The sequence below is a fragment of the Contarinia nasturtii genome, unplaced genomic scaffold, assembly GCF_009176525.2.
Source record: "Contarinia nasturtii isolate CC-2019 unplaced genomic scaffold, AAFC_CNas_1.1 Cnas_scaffold_1627, whole genome shotgun sequence".
NCBI classification, from domain to species: domain Eukaryota; kingdom Metazoa; phylum Arthropoda; class Insecta; order Diptera; family Cecidomyiidae; genus Contarinia; species Contarinia nasturtii.
In genome coordinates this window covers 522,707-542,819 of record NW_022198962.1, presented here as the reverse complement: position 1 = coordinate 542,819, position 20,113 = coordinate 522,707, and the positions used below count along the sequence as shown (strand labels likewise).

The following is a 20,113-nucleotide window of genomic DNA, read 5'->3' as shown; positions in this document are numbered from 1 at the left end:
TGGCTGAATTAATTCGTTTAAATATTTAATTCGTATATCGTTTTCATTTCTCGAACTTTAGAAATTCCAGTGCAGATGGGCTTACCGCTCTTTTGAGATGACGCGCTTATTTTGTGCGGTCGAAAATAAATCGTTTTATCACACTCACAATGCCGATGACGTCGATTACACAATACTTGAAAGTGGTTATGACACTTTGACTTGAATTTAATTCATCGGTCAAAAGCCGTTAGAAAAACGTAACTTATGGATGACACCAAAGGGTTTTCATCCCAGTGTCAAAGCATCTCTCGCAAGTATCTCATTAGTGATTGATTTTTGCCTAATGTTGACCATTTTTCATCACATCTCACGTTCATGCCTGCGGTCATGTTCATCAGATTAACAAATTTCGGATGCATCAAATCATTTAATATGCTTTGTGTTTATCATAATTTGTATTGACGACACAATTGCACATGGAACCGTCCATCTTTAGTTTGACCCTTTTCTTACATTTTTTTTTCTTTGTTAATTTAGGGTTTCGCGGGAGAGTCTGTGTGTTATGTTTACGTCCTGTCGGCAATAGACAATGATATCAAAAATCTAGTTTGACCACTGGTCATTTCGAAGGTAAAGCATATTCGATAAAAGACGTTGAAAAAGTGTCCTGGTAATAAGGTTCCCTTTTGGTCGATGAGAAAATATTTCGTCTTTAAATTCCGGTTTGTAAGTGCTTATGGTCAGTATGAGAAATTTGTTCGTGTTTGATTTGGGTGCAAAAGTTTCAGTGAAATCATTAATTTAATGCTTTGGTTTCATTTTTCGTTTCTACGGTTGCATCGATAGTCGAATTTATTATTACTTAACATTTAAATCTGCCAAAAATTTTGTCGATCCCTTGTTCAATCATGTTTCTCGGTGGTTTTTTTTTCTCTCATTGTCCTTGTTCTGGCTTCTTTACTCATATGTAAAACGGCACATCACGGAGAAGCCTATTGCGTCATCGTGTCACTACGTTGAAATGACGAACCCAAAACATAAAAGGCACAATACCTAAATCTTTGATCGGATTCATATCGAACCATACATTTTTACAGGGAAGACAATGCCGAACGGTTTGACAATGAAAAAGAAAATCTCCGATCCATAATAGAATGTAGTTCGCTAATCTTTTGGGCTAATAAATGATTTGCATCTTTATTGTATTACATGCCAAAAATGCCTCCTAGTTTGTTCGCAATTCTATTGCGAAAGATATGTGCTTGTTGCAATTTTAACGTTATTCTTTCAATTAGATTCTCTCTTGTCGGCCCATAGATAGATGTGCCGAATAACTCAAAGACCGACATAATTGTTGTGCCGTATAGCAAAAAAAAGCCAATGTGATGGATAAAAGAGGAGAAAAAAAGACGAAGGTGCCACGTTGATTTAATGCATTTTTAGCAAACGACCTATGTAGACGTTTGAAGTGTACATATGTTTTTCCTCCGAGTATCTCTCTCTTTCTCTCTTGCACTCGCTTTCGTTCTTGCTGTCTCTCCTGTTCAATCTTCGATCTTTTCTATGTGCGCGCATCTAAAATGCAAGCACGTTGCTTATCGCGTTGCTGTTTTCATTTTTTTTTTTGTTTCTGCTTTGTTTCGTGCACACATGCATTTTTCGTAACTTTCCTTCAACGTTCATCATAATTTAATTTTACCGTCGCGCGCAACAACGAACAAAAATAATAAAAAAAACCGAAAGAAATTTCTCATGCTCAATTTGAATGGAATCCAATGAGGAAAAGAGCGGAACGTGAACCGTGTACAACAACAGAAAGCCGAACGTACACTACGGCCTTAGTTGGTTTGGTGATGATGATTTGTAATTATATGTGATAAGTAAAAAACACTTCTTTCGAAGTTCCCAGTGTGACGCAATACTGTAAATCTAAAAATGGTCTGATATAAATTTTCAGTGACGCGTTCGCTCAAATATGTACAAAATGTTATTATTGCGTCGCCTCTTTCGCCGCAAAAAAATATGGAAACATACACTCTTTGTAGAAGTACTAAACCGTTTTCCCATTTATTTTAAATTGTATATACTTGCAGCGGCTTAGTATTTTTTATGGACATATTACAAATAAATAAAATTGAAAATAATTGCTTTAGAGTAAATAACAGCAGATTTTTTGTTCAAAGTGAAACATAAGTTCTTCAAAAATAAAAACGCTCTGTTCTAACTTTTAGACATGTCAATCATTTTGTGTTTGCATTTTAGAGGCGACGCAATAATAACATTTTGTACATATTTGAGCGAACGCGTCACTGAAAATTTATATCAGACCATTTTTAGATTTACAGTATTGCGTCACACTGGGAACTTCGAAAGAAGTGTTTTTTACTTATATCAATAGTTTTGATAGTATTTTGGTTACCGTTAATATGTTCAAAATGGCAAGAGATGAAGATTTTTTTATAGGAAATGTACCATGTACGAATTCTACCGCAAAATAAATGTCATATTCGGTTTTCTCGTATAAAAAAGCCCCCAAATACCAATTTTCATAGCAATCGACTAAAAACCATTTTTTTCCGAAATATTATTCCAAAAGAAAGGTTTCAAGCCGATTAATCTCAAAAAATTGAACTAATTTCTCAAAATGGTTACCACAGTTGAATTCCTCGGGTCCGAATTATGTAAAATCAGTTGTCAAAGTGGATCAACAAAGTAAAAACCTAACACATTACAGTGGATTACTAAGATATTAAAATATTAAGGTGATCGCTTAAGTTCAAACCTTTTCTTATTTTCACCAAATAAAACATATTGGTTCTTAAAAATGTTCATGCCGGCTCAAAATTGAGTGCCCTTTAGATTTATGAGGAAAAAAGCCAAGCCAGTTATACATTTTTTCGAGATAAATGACGATTAACTTCGATTTTTATCGATTTTTCCCCATTTTTCGAGGTCTAGTCAATCTGTTCTAACCTTTTACGGTGATTTTTTTTCAAAATTTCTTTATTGCTTCATCAAGATGACCTTAATGTCTTTCCAATAAGCTAAGAATTGCCGTTATTTTATTGAGAAATACCCCATCTACCTGTGATCAAAAATGGCCGAAAAATAGAAAATTGCCCGAAAAAAAATTTCAACTTCGGGATGCGATTTTTTTTTAAAACGAATTTTCCCAGATATGACACATACGCCAAATCATCACATATTTGGTCCCCAACAAACCCCTAGTTTTTTGATTTTTTTCATAGACACATTTTTTTTAAAATTTGGATTACGTAAAAAAATTCATGGTCATTTTTCGCCGAAAATGTCACATAACACGCCACCTCGTGGACATTTTTGAAAATTTTTCCATTCTGACTTTGGATTCAGAAAGGTGAGTCTTGTACCTTTCCAACGACGTATAAATCATTGAATTACCTTTCAGATGGCCAGAAAAATGTCCAATTGATGAAAAACTCAAAAAGGGCCTCCCAAAAATGTTCGAACCCAGGCCCAAGAGATATGGGAGACGAAATCGAAAATTTCAAAAGCACATGTATTCTCAGTTTTCCATCTACTTTCAATAAAAATTACAAAAAAAATGTTTTTTCAAAAACTACGGAAAAAAAAGAGGACATACAAACACCCCAAGCGACCAATTTTGAGGTTTTTGGCCATTTTTGGTAAAATGACCATATTTAATCCACTTTTCAAGCGATCGTTATGATATTTTTTTTTAACATTATCTACGCAGTCCCTAGATTCCGAAAATGTAAAAAAATAAATTCGAAAAAAGCATGTCGGTGGTCAAAAATTGAGAAAAAGGAATTTTCAGCGATTCTTTCAAAATGCCACCTGGCGGCCAAATTTTGAATTTTTTTAAATTTTTTTGCGGATTCTTATTTTGGTGCCCGAGCACTACTAAAATATGTAAAAACCCCTTTCCAAAAGTCAGCGGTCTAGATTTTCATGTCTTTAACGTATATATAGAGTGACGCAAAATATACATATTTCATATGTATGGGGGTATTGCGTCACTTGGGGGACTGCCGTCCCCCGTGATATGTTTTGGTACCATATATTCCGAACATATCGATTTGATGATTAACGATTTGAATCGGTGTTGCTGCTACGATCTTCGATAATATTTACGGTCCCAACCAATTACGTTTAACATTATACACATCATGTAGTAGACATTTTTATTTTCTAATGAAGCGTTATTTGTGCACACTGCAAATAATATTGGAAATCATTCGACTCTCTTCCGTCGATTTGAAATCGAGGTGTTTTTTGCATTTGGACTGTTCCATTTTCAATTGGGTCACACTCTGTGTCATACTACATTATTGCAAATCGATTTGAAATAGAAAATTTGTCTTTGGGCTTATGAATGCATTGATAAAATGTACACGACATAAAATTCCATGTTATTGTCGGACTTGGAACCATTCGACAACCCATCTTTTCTATTAATTTTTTTTTAACGCAAAAACTGTACTCTACCAACAATGAAAAACTAAAATATGCATTGTTAAATGCTTGCTAATGGAATGATTAAAAGGAATTTTACCATTTTTGTAATAAAGCAAGTTTTGGATTTCTAATTAGAAATTCGTTTTTGCTGCACGTTTGGCCGAGATGTACAAAGCAAATAAATATCAAGTTGAAAATTTAATTATATGGATTGAAAATAAGAATTTTTATTCTGTTCATATTCTTCTTCTTCCTTTTTGCATCGTCCTCCATGCACGTCCGCATATGTTAGGCGTGCTTTTTCTCTCTCTTTTTTCTCCACAAACACACACAAACACGGTACGCGCGCTTATACATTATTTGATTTTTATATCGTTTAAAGTTAAATGCCTATCTGCACAACGATTTTATGTGCGCGCTGCAACCAGTTGGCCAGGCCAAGCGAGAGCAAAGGAGTGATAGAGATAGATTTTCGGTTGATTTCTCATATGGTTGAACTAATAAAACGAAGTGCAACACCATCGCGCTTAGTAAATTGAGCCACAACGAAATGGGAAAAAATCCCACGATGGTCGCGATATTTGTGCTTGAAAATTTCGCTGCTCTTGCCCGTCTCACCTTCGCTACGTTGATGATGTATTTGTACTAGGAGCACTGATGTAACCATGCACATTCAATATACTCGACGTGTCTATATTTGGGGAATACATACATTTACGAGGAAAAGGCAGCGGGAATTGTAACATCAACGGCATGATACGAAGAGGAAGAAAAAAAAGCACATTGTTGCCTTTAACTCCGATAGATTATCATAATCTTATGAAATTTCATGTTTCGCTACATATTTTTCGTCGAATTTTCTCACCAAAATTCGAGTTGGATCTTTGTGTATTATTTTTGGTGTGTGCGAAAGGAAGCGATTTTTTTCGGCATGACATTCTTTTTTTTCGCTCTTGTTTGCGGAAGACGATGTGGAGTTTGTCAAGCTGAGCGAGCCTTTTAAAATGAATATTCATAGAGACGAAGCGTGCAACATTGTTACGCAAATGTGTATTGCATGAAACAATTTCGATTTCTCATTGTCAGTACATAAATTTCATTCGCTCTCTTGAGATAGCCTTTGTTTGGTTTTATTGAACGAGCAACGAGCGAAGAGAAGAAAAAAAAACACAAGCACGGAATGTTCACGATAGTTCCGAAAACAATACCGCTGCGGGTAGTCGTCGATATATGCGTTTCTTCCATTTAAAATTAATGTATTCATCGGCCCATTCAGCATGTGTGTTCGCGCAACTAACCGAATAGCCACGCTGGTTTTCCTTTTCTTTGTTGTTGTTTGCATTTTTTTTATTATTTCTTTTACTAAGACAGCAATAATACTCACGTTCTCTAGGATGTTTTCTCTCTCTTTCGTTCGTTTGTGTGTGTTTTTTTTATTTTTTCATTCAATTCACTTAATTTTAATGGCCATTGAAAACATTTTATTATTGAGTATGAACTCAAGACGCCAAAATTGTGCTAGGCATCCCATTTTTGTGGTCTTTCCAAAGAGTAAATCTACATTTGGTGTTCTGTAAACGAAAAGAGAGAGAAAAAAAGAATCGAATTTGCAACGATGATCACCACCGATGGTTTGTCTTGTCGTTTTTGGTCGGATGTAGAAGAGCGCCGCAGCATAGAGCTCAATTCTGTCTTTACTGTTTTGTTGGCCGCGACTAAAAATGCATGCATCCAATATGCATGTATTGTGAAGATGGTTTTAAGTGAGAAACGACAGAGAAAACTGTAAACATAGCACAATTTGCGTTACAGGTTTACCATTTTATATTGCTCATCATCCGTTACACACCATAGTGCAATACTCACAACACACAGCACACATTCACTTAACGTTATGGCAAGTTAAACATGAAACGCAATTACCATAGAACGGGCACATATAACCATATCATAATCAACATTAATCGTTTATCGAAACGATAAACGCTCGCCAAGAATATCTCATATGCATCAGCAGTAAAAAAAAGAAAGAAATATTCCCGTGTTGCGAAATAGAAAGAGAACGAGAGCCAGTGAGAGCGATGAACATATGCGATTGAACGGCAACAAAGTTTATAACACATGTCGTTCGACAAGACAATGTGTGTAATTTTTGGTTTATCCATCTTTTAGCCAGCTCGAACACAAAGAGAAAGAGAGAGAGAGAGTCTCAAATACAATGTGAATTTTTGTAAAGAAGACATCATGTGCATACCATACAAAGCATTTTGCCAAAGCAATAATGCCATGATAACATAAAATTAAATTTTAATATCATTTTGCATGACAAAGAACATGCATCAAGATGCGATTATTTTGTTTGACATCCACGAATTTTTTTCTCTCTCTCTCTTTACGATGTTGAAACGAAAAGAGCGCAGAGTTTTGATTAATATTTTTCGTTCAAGTCGTTTTGTTTGCCATAGTCGGGATGTGAACGAGAATCTATTAAAGCGATTGAAAGTATGAAGCATTCCTTGTCATAATGGACTTATGAAAATTTTCTCATTTTGAATTCGATTATGTGTAATCCTTTTTGTTGCAACGATTACCAGTTTTGGAAACGTTGAAAAATCATACCATCATCGTTTTCAATGTCATCCAGTTTAATTGGCATATCACAAAAGTTAATCGACTTGAAATGAAATTGATTAATTACGGAAAAATGCATACGAGTTTAGATTGTGGGGACATATCAGACAAATGCAGATTTGACTCTTTTCCATATGGTATTCACATCGGAAGAGGACGATTTAAGCAATTTTTCTTGGTTGGGTTCTTAAAAAAAATTACCGCTATAAAGGTGCTCGAACACGGATTTTGGTATACCAAACCCATGTTTCATCACGGCATGAAAGAAAGAAATGAAAACGAATCTCATTGACATTCAACCCTATTCTGAAAATGATCATTAGCATTACGCGCTCATCATCATAGGATACCCTGAGTTTATACGTCAATCGCGACTATTTCATACCCATCAAATTTCATTCTTCATTCGTAGACCGACTACGAAAATATTGAGTATGCGATCGTTTTTAACGACTTTAAGAAAATCTCAAATGACGCACTAGAGATTGCAATTAATTGAAAAGATTCCGAAAAGGATCCTTGAAATAAAAAAAAATCGAAAATTCCAAAAATTCGGCCAAGCGAAAAAAATGATTTGTCCATTTTAATCACGGGTCTTCAAAGGTCGTATGTAAATTACAAATGACCAGAGAGTGTTCATTTTAGAAACTGTTTGGATTTTTTTTAGTTACGGTAAAAAATTACATCGAAAAATAATAGAGGCGAAAAAAAAGAGTAAGTTGGTCAAGCGATTAATCCGAAGCGAAAAGAGAAATTCACATGATCCTTTTCCTCTATTTCTCGATTTGACCAACGGTCAATGCGGAACCCAAGAGTTCAGTTGCCGTTCAAAGTGTACAATGGAAATTGTTTTGACCGAAAGTGTTAGACGATTTTATTATTTTCTAAAAAAAAGGTTCCGAATGATGATCCTAATGATGACGAGGCAATAACAATGAATCCATGTCATTAATGAACGGATGGTATTTGCATAATTTTGTTGTGATTTTTCCGTTGTTCATTGTTGACACGGCGCATCAAACGATGAATAAAAAGGGGTTGCTGTAGAATGGGACAGTTTGCATTTGCAGACAACGTGGTTTATCGTCGAAGCGACGGAATTTCGGTAAAGAGCATTCGGTATCGTGAAGACAATGGCATTGGTTTTAAGTCTCAAGAGGAAATCAAAAAAAAAAGTTCCAAACAGCGAGACGATGACAAGAAGGATCTTAACTCTCAGCTGGACACTGGTCACAGCTTATTGTAATGCAAAAAAAAAATGATTTGAAGGTAATATTCCCTTCCTGGTGAGTTTTCTTTGGACACAAAAGGCGTGTGATTTGAAATCCTTTTCCATATAAAAAAATCTTCTTCATAAAATATTCTTCGGACACTGTCTTTTCTTTCAATTCATTCGGTTTATTTTCTTTTCGTTGCATATCGTGCAGTGTGATATGTTTTGAGTACATTTGAAGAAACGCAAGGGACAAAATGGTTTGACCATTTGATCAAATTAAATAAATAAAACCGAATCCGATCCATCGAAGTGGACAAAAATAATTAAATGAAAAAAAGAGCGTTGAATAAGAGTTTTTTCAGCTTCACTTCTTTTGCGCATATCATAAATTTGGTTTTATTAGAAAATATTATTTTTCTCTTCGGCTGACGATGACCGAAATATCGGTTCTCATTAAAAGTGCCTTTGAACATTCGCATAGTGTTCCGTGAATTGTGTGCTGTAAAGTTTTGAACCGGTTTTGAAGACTTTACGATTCAACACATACGGTATGAATGTAGACAGCGATAGAAATCTTCCGTTACCAAAAACTGTAGTTATTAAAGTCGTAAATAATATTTTGTTAAAAAAAAACCGTAATAAAATTCAAACCGAAGCGACTTTATTTCGGCATTGTTTTTTTCATAATACACTCTAGCCTCAATGAATTCGTTAGTTGAATATGTGGTGGCCATTTAAAATTGACGTTAAAATACATAAATTGACTTACCCTCTCGTCGCATTCCCATTTTTAGGCACTTTCTTAGACGACAGTATTGACATTGATTCCTATGATGTTGATCGATCGGACAGTTTCGATTCCCTCGGCATGTGTATGTGAGATTCCTTCGTACGGATCGTTTGAAAAAGGATTTGCAACCTGAAATAAAAAAATGAAAATCAAGTTTTAAAAACAAATTCCGCAACAAAAAAGAAGAGGCAAATGATTTTTCACTGTAAAAACATGGTAAATGCAATCAGTTTGGCGATCAAGTGTGAAAAATTACTGGCTATGCATCATGCGTCACATCACTCCCCATGATGTGAGTATGCATCGAAAGAATGGTATCCAATTAGAATCAGTTGGTGAATGATTTGCTTCATTTCGACCCTACAATTTTTTTGCCAATTTACCGACCAACAAAAATTGCCTACACAATTTATATTTGGCTAGTTTATGAATCGTCTCTGTTCGTTGGCCGGTTTGTTGAATAAATCAATGTCATTGGATTTGACGGTTCTGAATGCAGCACGAATCAGCACCGTACACACAAATGGTTAACGGTGAAATTTCATTGAATGGAATTGAAAAAGATAATTAGTTTTTCTTAGTTTTATTTTTTTTTTCTCTTCTGCATCGTTATTTTTTGTTTGCTTCTCGTACATGGAGCGAGAGACAGTCGCTGGACCAGTCGTTTCGCATCGTAGTGTGAAACTTTGATTGTTCGCTTGCTTGTATTGCACAGTGTGCCCTTTTTCTTCGTTTTGCACAATTCATTTGTCCGTTCGGCCGGCTTTCACATTAAGAATTACTAATGCCGATTAATATTACTTAAAGCGTATCGGACGGGGGGGAGAGAAACGATATTTTAACAACCAACTTTATTCAATGATTGGAGTCGATGCAATCGGCTTTATTTGATTTGTACTAACCAACACGAGCCTATGCCGTGTACGCATGCATCGTGTGTGCTGCAAAGTGCGATGTGTGTTACGGTAAAAAGTAAAAACAAAGACAGACAAATGTATTCTGATATTATTCATTTTGCGCTGAGCCGTTAGGTGCTTTTGTGCATTGCAAATCGGTTATATTTTTGATTGATTTGAAGCAAGAGATTGATTGCTCGGTCTTTATGCGTGCAAAAATCGATGCCGCTGGCAAAAATTGCATTTTTATGAGATTCATTTGCTAAAGATTTCGCTTCAAGATTTAATAGAAGGTCAATTATGATAAGCGATTTTTTTGTTTGACAACACCAAAAATAGTTTGCACATGGAATTATGTAGAAAAGTCACAAACAGGTTAGAGGTGACAAAATTGAAACAGAATGCGTGTACTATATTGAGGTAACATTTAATTTTTCTCTCATGAAATCGTGTTCCCTTTCCCGCAGCATCATTTATACTTTAAACTTTTAACCCCTTAATAACCGATTATGATTCACTTCTCTACTTGTGCGTTGCACAATTGTTATTCCTTCCTGGCCCATTCGTCTCATTTCGTTGAAGAAGAAAAAAAAAATGAGATAATCTATTTTTGTGCTTGTGTGTTTACCCTAATTTTTTTCATCTTAGTCTTTTGCCTCTCTGTCTCTATGTGTCTTTGGCTCTGTGGTATGGTCGCAGTTATTTTGCCCCGGTTGTAACATTTCACTCTTGTGTTTTATGTATTTCTTCTGGTTGATGCCATTGTTTGGGCACACGTGATAAATTGAAATATTTGTTGATATAAAAATTCATCGTAATAATGTGCTTCGTGCATTGTGTTTTTTTGAGATACTTTGGCCGTTGCCCTGTTTCCAGCTTAATGTCGACATTAGTCTACCTGCATGCGCGCGATACAGCGGCACAGTAACCAATACCCAAAATCGGTTAAAAGAGTTTTATAGGCTATTAAAAGGTCGGTTAAGTACAATGCAACAGCGGTTTCTTGCTTTCTCTCGTGGCAAATATTATTTGGTGCGCCATGATCTCTTCGAATCCACCGAAATGAATGCAACATATTAGATGCTCGGTAAGAGGATGAGAGCCGAAAATAAACAAAATAAATAAATGAGGCAAATTAATAATGCGATCGAAGTCGACGAGAAAATCATGGTCACGGCAGTTGAGGGTTGCAATTGTGCAAATACTGTTTGATGATGGCCATTACTATCTTAATGGCTTAATTGAGGAAGAAAAAATCATTTGCGTTTGCTACGAACGAGATATAATGAAAATTAATTTTGTGTGACGAAACTATTCAACGTTCTCAGTCAAATTCCGATCGAACTGGAATAGAATTTTTCTCAGGATGGAAAAAATCCCATATTTCGTCCGGTCAAGAATATCGGTAACTTTCTCAAACGAAAAAAAAGCCCAGCGTCTTCACCATTTGCACCGAATGAATGATGCGATTATGGACAGGAAAAAAGAGCGGGAGAGCGAGAAAAATATGCAAGCGAAAAAAAATCGAAGTTATGCAATGTTCAAATAGCGATGTTCATATTGCATGGTGTTATTCTATTGTGTTCACCTCAGTGACCATAATCAAGTATGCTGGCGGTATGGTTTCGTGGAACATTTATTACAATAATTTACACCGTCGGTCAAGTGCAAAAACAAGACGCAACACTCACTCACTCACACGATTAAAAGAAGCAACGAAAAACAACACAACAAGCAGAAATGCAGCGCAGAAGGAACGAACAAATTCCCGCAATAAAATTATGATGAGTGTGCAACGAGCTGAAATGCGCATTTCTGACTTATTTAATATAGTTCCGTTTGTAGACGAACGGCACCGATCATTTGTGCTCGTTGTTGCAATATTGCGGCCTGTAGTTGCCATAGCAAAATAACAACACATGTATACTAGAACTAAAACCGAGCTAAGCAACAGCAGCAACGGCAGCTCCAACAATGCAATGAGAGCGAGATTCACGTCATCTTGATGTGAAGTTCACGTTCACTTCGAATGGAACTTGTTGCATCAGTTAAATTCGAACAAAATGCAAAAGCCGCGTGCGCTTCACATCGCTATACACACAAACATTCATCATAAACTCACTTAATAGGTTTTTTTTTCTTCTTCTTGCTTTGGTGTCGGTACAATTTAACATCACGATTTGCACGATACGAAATATGATTTAGATCATTTTCGATTGAAAGAGTGGCGCGCGAGTGACTCGGCCAAAGAAATGACGTAATTGTTTATGAGCATGATGGGTGTGTATGTATGAGCGACCAATCTTCTTCACCATCCACATTGAGCGATGCCTTTGCGCGCATTTCAACACTAATGTCGATTCTTACGCGCCGTATTTCATATTCAACGTATATGCTACTCATTTATGTTCACAATTAATTATTTATTAAATCGAATAACAAGCGTCAAGCACCCTCCACACTCATCATGTTTCAAATGGATAACTGCTTTAATTGTAAATTAGTTAATTAGAAACGAAATGAGAAAAAAAAACACACACACGCTCACATTCACACTGCAAAATTACTAAGAATCATCAACGGACGTGTGCACATTCATTAATAAATATCTATTATTTTGTTTTTCTTAACGTCTTCTTTTTAGCTGCATTACGGTGACTAGTAAATTCGAATTGTGCGGTAGATTCTGTGTTTTCTTCTTCTTCTTCTTTCGCAACACGGTCGTTGATGCACTTTGGACCACAGCGCAATGCAAATAAAATTACATCTGATCATAATAAATAACACGGATCGAAGCCTCAAAGATTTTAAATAAATAGCAAAAACGATGGCAAATGGAATTTGTTTCGACTTGTTTACTTCTCTCTTTTACGGAACTTATTTCCGCTCTTTAGGTTCAGTTCGACGATAGTTTTTTTTTTTTCAAATTGACTCCCCTTCGAACTTGATGCGATTTATACCAAAAATGGCTTGAAACTGAGATTTTAACCTCGACATTTTGAAAGAATCAATAGATAAAAAGGTGATTTTAGTGGTACTTTTGATCATCTAATTATCGAATTTATTGCTATCTTATAAAAGCCAATCGATTTGGTGTTTATTTGGTGTTGTCAACCGTGTTTAAACTATGGCCTGAAATCCAATCACTTTTGTCATTTAAAAAAGGGTTCCATCTTCAAGATTGAAGACGGTTTGAAAGGAGTATTCTTTTCGTGCTGTTTTTTTTTCTTCAAATATTATCTGTATTTGTTTTTGTCGCGAAAAAAAGGTATAACCAAAATCAGACAAGGAAGATGCAAGATGAATACGGCACACGGATGATGATGTTGAGGTGAATGAAGGGGAACGGAATGTTGAGACGAAAATGAAGAGCAACAAAAAAAAGAGTCTCATTGTTTGCCTCGCTTGCTTGCACTGTTGTCAACATCTCCGTTTGCATCCAGTTCCGTGTTCGTAACTCGCTTTGTTGAAAATCAAACTTAAACGCAATAATAACAATGATTGCGTGACAAATGGAATCAAAACTTGGCTTTTTTGTCTTTGTTACCATTGTTGTCGTGCATGTCTGCATGTATGTCTATTCGTTGATCATTTGAACGAATGAACCAACTTGAGAGAAGGATTCCATTTTTTTCGGTGTCTAATGTCTCTTTTGTTTACTTCATTTTTGAAATTTATCGCAATGTAACAATTCAAAATCTTGTGCCGAAAACAATCGAACAAACGGTACGGATTCGCAGCGATCACAATGTCATTCGGAAAGAAGAACTCGGTAACATAAGACAATTTTTGTTTCTTTATCATGTTCGCACTCGTTTTCATTGATACACTGAAGTCAAAGTAATTAGTAAAAAAAGAATTTTGAGTGCGCCGATGTTGGTATTTTTTCATCGTTTTTTATTTGCTTCTATGTCTTCAAGTGTTTGCGGCACGCAAGCATTTTAATCAAGTGACACTTTCAACATCTAAACACCGATCTGTTTCTCGTTATTGCTTTTCCTATTCATTTCGCAGCGTTTATCTGATCGTGCTTGAGCCCCGCGCTCAGGAACAGTGTAGAAAAAAAAAAAAAATTGTATGGTAAAGTGATATTATGTGTATGTGTGTGTGTGTGTGTGTGTGTGTGTGTGTGTGTTGTGGGCTTGAACACGTTGCTCTTTTTGTATTCCATTCATTCATTCATGCCAGTTCCTTTTCTATGTTGCGTTACGTTTTTTTTTCGTTTACTCGCGCGTACAATAGTGTCGATGCCAAGCAGCCGCTCCGTGCTTCGGATAATTGAAATAATGACAGACTTTATGGAGTTGATGCAATTGTTTCATGAATACGGAGCCTCACATTAACTCAACCATTCTCGTGCACTAGCATTGAGAGAGAGAGAGAGAGAGAGAGAGAGAAAGCGCTGACTACGACATTGTGGAAAAAAGAGGTGTCTTAGTAATAATTTGTAAACGTATCACTGTGTTTGGATTGAATTCTTTTTATTTATTTTGATACTATGTCGCGCGAGCTTAGTGTACTCGCCTCCCTGCTATGAAAATTACGATAATTATTAAATTCACGTACTCGATGTAATAAAGAAAGAAAAAACCACACATATCGAAATCACAACAAAGCGCAATTTTTACCCAATGTGAACCAGAACGTCACACAGTTTTTTTTCTCTCTTCTTGTGACGATCTCATAGCTTGCCACGGCGTGTAAGTTTTTTTTTGCGCCGAGGATTTCGTTCCAAAAGATTATTTTGTTATTCGCACTGCAAGTAAATTGGCTGTAAATGATTGAAGGCAGGCAGAAAGACTTCTGCAAATTCCGTTGTTATTAAACACAATTAAATTGTAACATTCGTCGCATCGAGCTTATGATTTCGTTTACCACTTGGCGGTGCAAAAGCAACATAAGAAGAGAAAAGAAGAAAAAAAACCACCGTTAATCAACATGACGTTGATCTTTATCTATTTGATACGCTTTCTAGTGCGATTGTCCCTGCGGAATGATCAATTGCACACCAGCTTTCCACACGGCTGACACAAATTAGAATGAAACGCAATTGAAATGGCTTGTCGGTTTTGTTTTTATTTTTCTAATGGAAAAACGATCATGCTTTTTCTACGAATCAAATTGATTCCGAAGGTTTAAATGAAACGTCATATTTTATTCAATTTTAAAGAAAAATAAAAACGAGAAAGAAAAAAATTAGAATCAATTTGAAAATAACAGTCAGATTGACATTGAGTACGTTTTGCGACTCCGATAAGAGCTCCGACAATGCAAAACAGTCTCTCGAGACTCTTTCACCGAATTTAACTGGTTTTGAATCGCACATTGATAAGTGTTACGAGCAAAATACTTGAAATAAATCGTTACTGTTTTTTTTCTTCTTCCCTCAAATTAACTCATGAAATCAGAGGAAATTGACGGCGAAAAAATGGTCGCCATTTATGTCAATATTTATTCAATGATAGCAAAATAGATTCAAAACACGCAATATTGAAATTTGTGTGACACTTGAAAATAAGTGATGTAAAAAAAGGCACATCAAGTTAATGTTCGATGATTGAAGCACGCGCAGGGGGTTTCCCGTCAGTACAAAATTAAAGTTCACGAATTTGTTGAAATCCTCAAAGTGCAGAAAAGCACTTTCGATTCGTTATAACGCTTGGTTGCTCTCTTTCGCTTAGAAAATGTGTACAAAATATCTATTAATCCAGTGCAAAAGGAGTTAAAGGAAAAGTGTTGAACGTAATATTTTTTCATTCTATTTTTCAACTTTTGAAATGGACACACCAGGTTGATATCACCTTTTAATCTTTCAGCTTGAAATTAACTCAAAGATTATAGTGATTCAATGAATTGAAACAGAAAAACAAGCGAAGAGAAGTGGGAAACTCCCAATCGGAACTTAAAAGTATTCTTTGTTTATACGATATTTCATCGATTTCATGTTTGCTCAAAGCGGGCAATTCACGGTAAATTCTCTGAGAGCCAACATTTTTTTTTCTTTCCATTTTTTTATACAGTAATTTAATTATGTTCAGACTATGCGAATAAGCATGATGTAATATTCATTCTAATTCCGTGGCTTTTCGTGTTTTAACACAAAATGGCTTTTTCTAGTGTATTTCGTGCAAAAAAAAAACACATAGTAATGCGACGAAACAAATCCAATCGACACAGCAAAATGTTATGACACATGAGGTGAAATACGACGCTAATGCGACGCTAAACTAATATCCTACATACACCCATCACTTATGACCGCAATGGCGACACCGACTTATGTATTTATATCTTTTTCCGCATTCAGTTTTTTATTTTGTTTCGAAAATCGCGAAAAGCTATATGCTCGCTACTTAGCACTGCTTGAACTATATGATTCTTTTTTTCGCCAGTGTAACAACATTTGTTTCCGTTGAACGATATTAGTGACAAAATGAATTGCATTTTGTATTTTCTGAACTATACATCGGTGAAATGTCACCTATGATTTTTCGATTTATTATTTTTCATATTTTTTCAAAAGAAATTCTTAGAGATTTTTTTTTATTCCAATTACTCTATTCGCTATGGCGACGGAAACAATTTTTTTTGTTTACTTCAGTTTGAACTGAACAGATGAACGAAAAACTAACGAGAATGAGCGTAAAAAAACAATTTCCATGTTTTAAAAAAATTGTTTTGGTTTAGGAAGTGAGGGTCGACTTAACATGATTATCGTGACTGGTACAAGAAACGAGACTCGTTTGCATTACCGCAGATAAAAAATGTACCCGATTTACTAGAGCAAAAATGGTTAACGAAGAAAAAAAAACGCTGCTGAGAATCCAAATGTATGCCCAATTTCATTCGTTTAAATATTGTCTTAAATCATATTTTATGGGCTCGATTACATAGTTGAGACAATGCACAACGCGCTCATGCACCAGAAGTAATCTTTGAAACGGCACAGATGACGAAACAGTCGTATTGGCCTTTTTTCTCATTGTGTGTATCGGAGAAACGACAACATACAAAGTGCAACTAAAAAAATGAAATGAGAAATATGACAACGTAAAGGAAGAAGCATCCCCTCGACGATTATGACTACGTTCGTTGAAGCAAAAGAAGAAAAAAAAACGTCGACAACATTACGTTTACATCTTAGATTCCTTTTTAGCATTTTGTACTGTCTGTATGCTTCTTTTGCTCTCAAAAGAATTTGGTGTATCTTCTTTGACATTTTCCTTTTGTTCCGTTGGCATTCTGTTTTTGAATTTTTAAACACGATACTAAACTTTTATGATTAATTATTTCAAAAAAACAATGTGACAGTTTTCATCGTTGTTTTTGCATTTTAATTTTGACGTTTATTTTTGTTTGAATCAAGAAAATCTCGGCCGAATTCCCATTGATGCTCCGAAACTATTTAGAAGAGATAATGTTTTATAACTCAATGAATTCGGGACAAACGTGACATTGGCGATTCGCGGAAAATAAATTATTGCGATTTATGGTCGATAAAATTCATTCATAAAAGTCAAAGAACAAAAGACGTCAGCTCCAATCGAATTCCTTTTTTTGTTATTAAAAACAGTATAATAAACCGATAAATTTACATATGCAATGTCATATGTTATGCGAAAAGTCAGATTCTAGTAGGAGTCAAATAGAAAAAAACGGAAAGAAAAGAAATGTTGAACATTGGCAAATCATTTGTCATCCGATTCCGACGACAAACCATATTGAGTGTCTTGAAATCAGAATGCAGAAGTAAAGCAATAATAATACAGAATATTTGTCGTCCGTTTTGAGGAAAAAAAAACGATTTCCGTGTAACTGGTGTGTTTTTCAAGTTGGTGTTGTCGTTTTTTTCACTCTCACATTTGTGGAAACTCTTGACTACAATTTGATACGATTCCCAAACGCACGATTTACCAAATTATGGATATTAAATTGATGCGAATGCGACTAGCACACAAGTCACCACACAACGAACAAAACAAACCGACCGAGTGGAGCATAAGTTTATGTTTTACGATTATTTTATGATTTTTATGGACCGGATATTATGTGATCGGAATTTATTCATTTTTTTTTTTCTTCTTCCCTTCTGCCCCTTCGCTCTATCTGTATTTGCAATGGATGCTTTTAGTTACTGTTCAGCGTCAAAGTGTGTTTCCCAGGCAATTTATTATCGATATCATGTTGTCGTTGGCATTGGCATGGCACACGTTCAGGAAATGTGAGATCGATTATGTTTTTATTGTGGTTGCAACGATTATTGTCGAAACATTTGACGGAATTCGGTTACAAAGCACTATAGTTTGTCAGTGGATTATTCACTTTTCATGTCCATTTATCACTTTTTCACACAAACAAAACGAATGGCATAATTGATACACACATATCATAAAAATACACAATTTGATAGCTAAAACCTGAAAATGTTAAAATGTATCAATTGAACCTTACCTTCGCATGTGAATTGGCCATAATGCTTGCCGGAGCTTTTGTCGCCGCATACAATGCATTCGATGTTTTGTGAGTTCTTTTGATCATTTTGTGAGCCACCGCTCTGTGAGCTGTTTGCCTGTGAGCTGGGCGTTGTACTTTGTTGCACTAAATCTCGACTATTTAAACCAGAACTAATCACAGGATTTGCCGTACCGTTCGGTGTTATTGAGGTCGGTGTAACGGTGGTGCCGTTGTTTGCGCTCGTTGTGACATTGTTTGATGACAGACCAGACAGGCCTGACGACAATTGTGTTAGCTCTTCCACTTTTGGCGTTAGCACCGATGATAGATGTGAGCTCATCGGTTCACGCCAGGCGCTGGTAGCTGGCTGTGCAACAGCTAGGGCCATCGAACGTGGAAAGTGGCCGAGTTCGAGGGCGCCCAAATCTGATGGACCGCATGGATTAAAGAATCCGGATGGCGCTGACGGTGAGTGGCATACAACGCCACTTCCGTAAACGCTTAACGGATTGTGGGTAATAATATTGCTGGTTTGCACCCCAGTATTGGGGTTCACGTTTGCACTAAATTCTCTTGATTGAACTATTTTGGCGGTTATCGAGTTACCGTCTTCCAACGGCAACGACTGCTTCAAATTTGGCGGCGTTTACAAATTCAACGAACAAAAAAACGTAAAAATATTCGATCTTCAAAATTGACGCGACGAAATTCGGAGACGAACCGTTTATTCGGTTATCACTCTCACTGTCCTTTTCAGAATGCTTCTGAACAAATATTAAATCTTCAGGCGATTTCTTTGAAATAAAACACAAGTCTAGATTGTTCGATTTCTGAATCACATGAAAATCCTTATCATTTTTAATTTTTATAACGAAGTGATTTTTTTTTGCTCTACTGTCATTCGTTCATTGTTGCCACGCTCCAAGATTTTTCTTTTTCTTTTGTCGCTATTCTTATTGGAAAGTTCTTAATGCGAGAGATTTTTCGCAAAGAATTCATGCAAATTAACGGAACAGACACACTCGATAAGAGTATATTGAAACACGCGGATAATTGCAAATTTATCTTGACTTTTTGAATAAAATACTTTGTATTATATACTATTTTTATTTTCCCATTTCCAAAAATGATTACGGGCAAAAGTCAGTTTTGTCTTATTGGATGTTTCACAGTTTTAAAATGCGCACAATTCAACAATTGACACAAATTAATAATACGTTATCAGGCAAAATGAGCATACATAATCGTTGTAATGTGTTTTAAAAACGTAGTGAATTATGTTGAAACTTTGTACACTGATAAAATTAACTGAGTTCGTTTTCTTTCGAAATTGTTCCTCAAATATTTTGTATCGATTATGATTTTAAATTTCAAATTTTATTTCATTTAAATTTTTGTTATTATTTATTTTGCTATAATGATCACTGATCTTCATCAATTGGTTGTGATCGATGGAAAAAAAATCGTTCTTTCCTCGTTGAAAAAATTGCGGTAAAATTTCCATACGTAATCGGCGCGAAGAATTTTTCAACAAATTTTTTAATAAAATTTACTCGAAATAATTCACACTCAAAAAAACGCACGAAGCACGAAAACAATTCGTAATCAGTAAATACACAAAAAAGTCGCTATTTTTCTTTCAAGTATTCGATGGTATTTTTTTTATATTATCATTATTCGTTGTGT

The 20,113-nt window shown here is 35.5% G+C and overlaps 1 protein-coding gene across 1 annotated transcript in view; it reads right to left on the bottom strand.

Annotated features, from left to right (window-relative positions):
* Positions 1–19,073, bottom strand: part of LOC116346643 (COUP transcription factor 1-like) — a 29,963-nt gene extending 10,890 nt beyond the window's left edge. The window contains exons 1-2 of the mRNA XM_031776805.1: positions 18,425–19,073; positions 9,057–9,206 (exon numbers count right to left, since the gene is read on the bottom strand). Coding sequence (XP_031632665.1) covers positions 9,057–9,206; positions 18,425–18,815 — 541 coding nt within the window. The 5' untranslated portion in view covers positions 18,816–19,073. The remainder of the gene's footprint in view (positions 1–9,056; positions 9,207–18,424) is intronic.
* Positions 19,074–20,113: the final 1,040 nt, after the last annotated feature.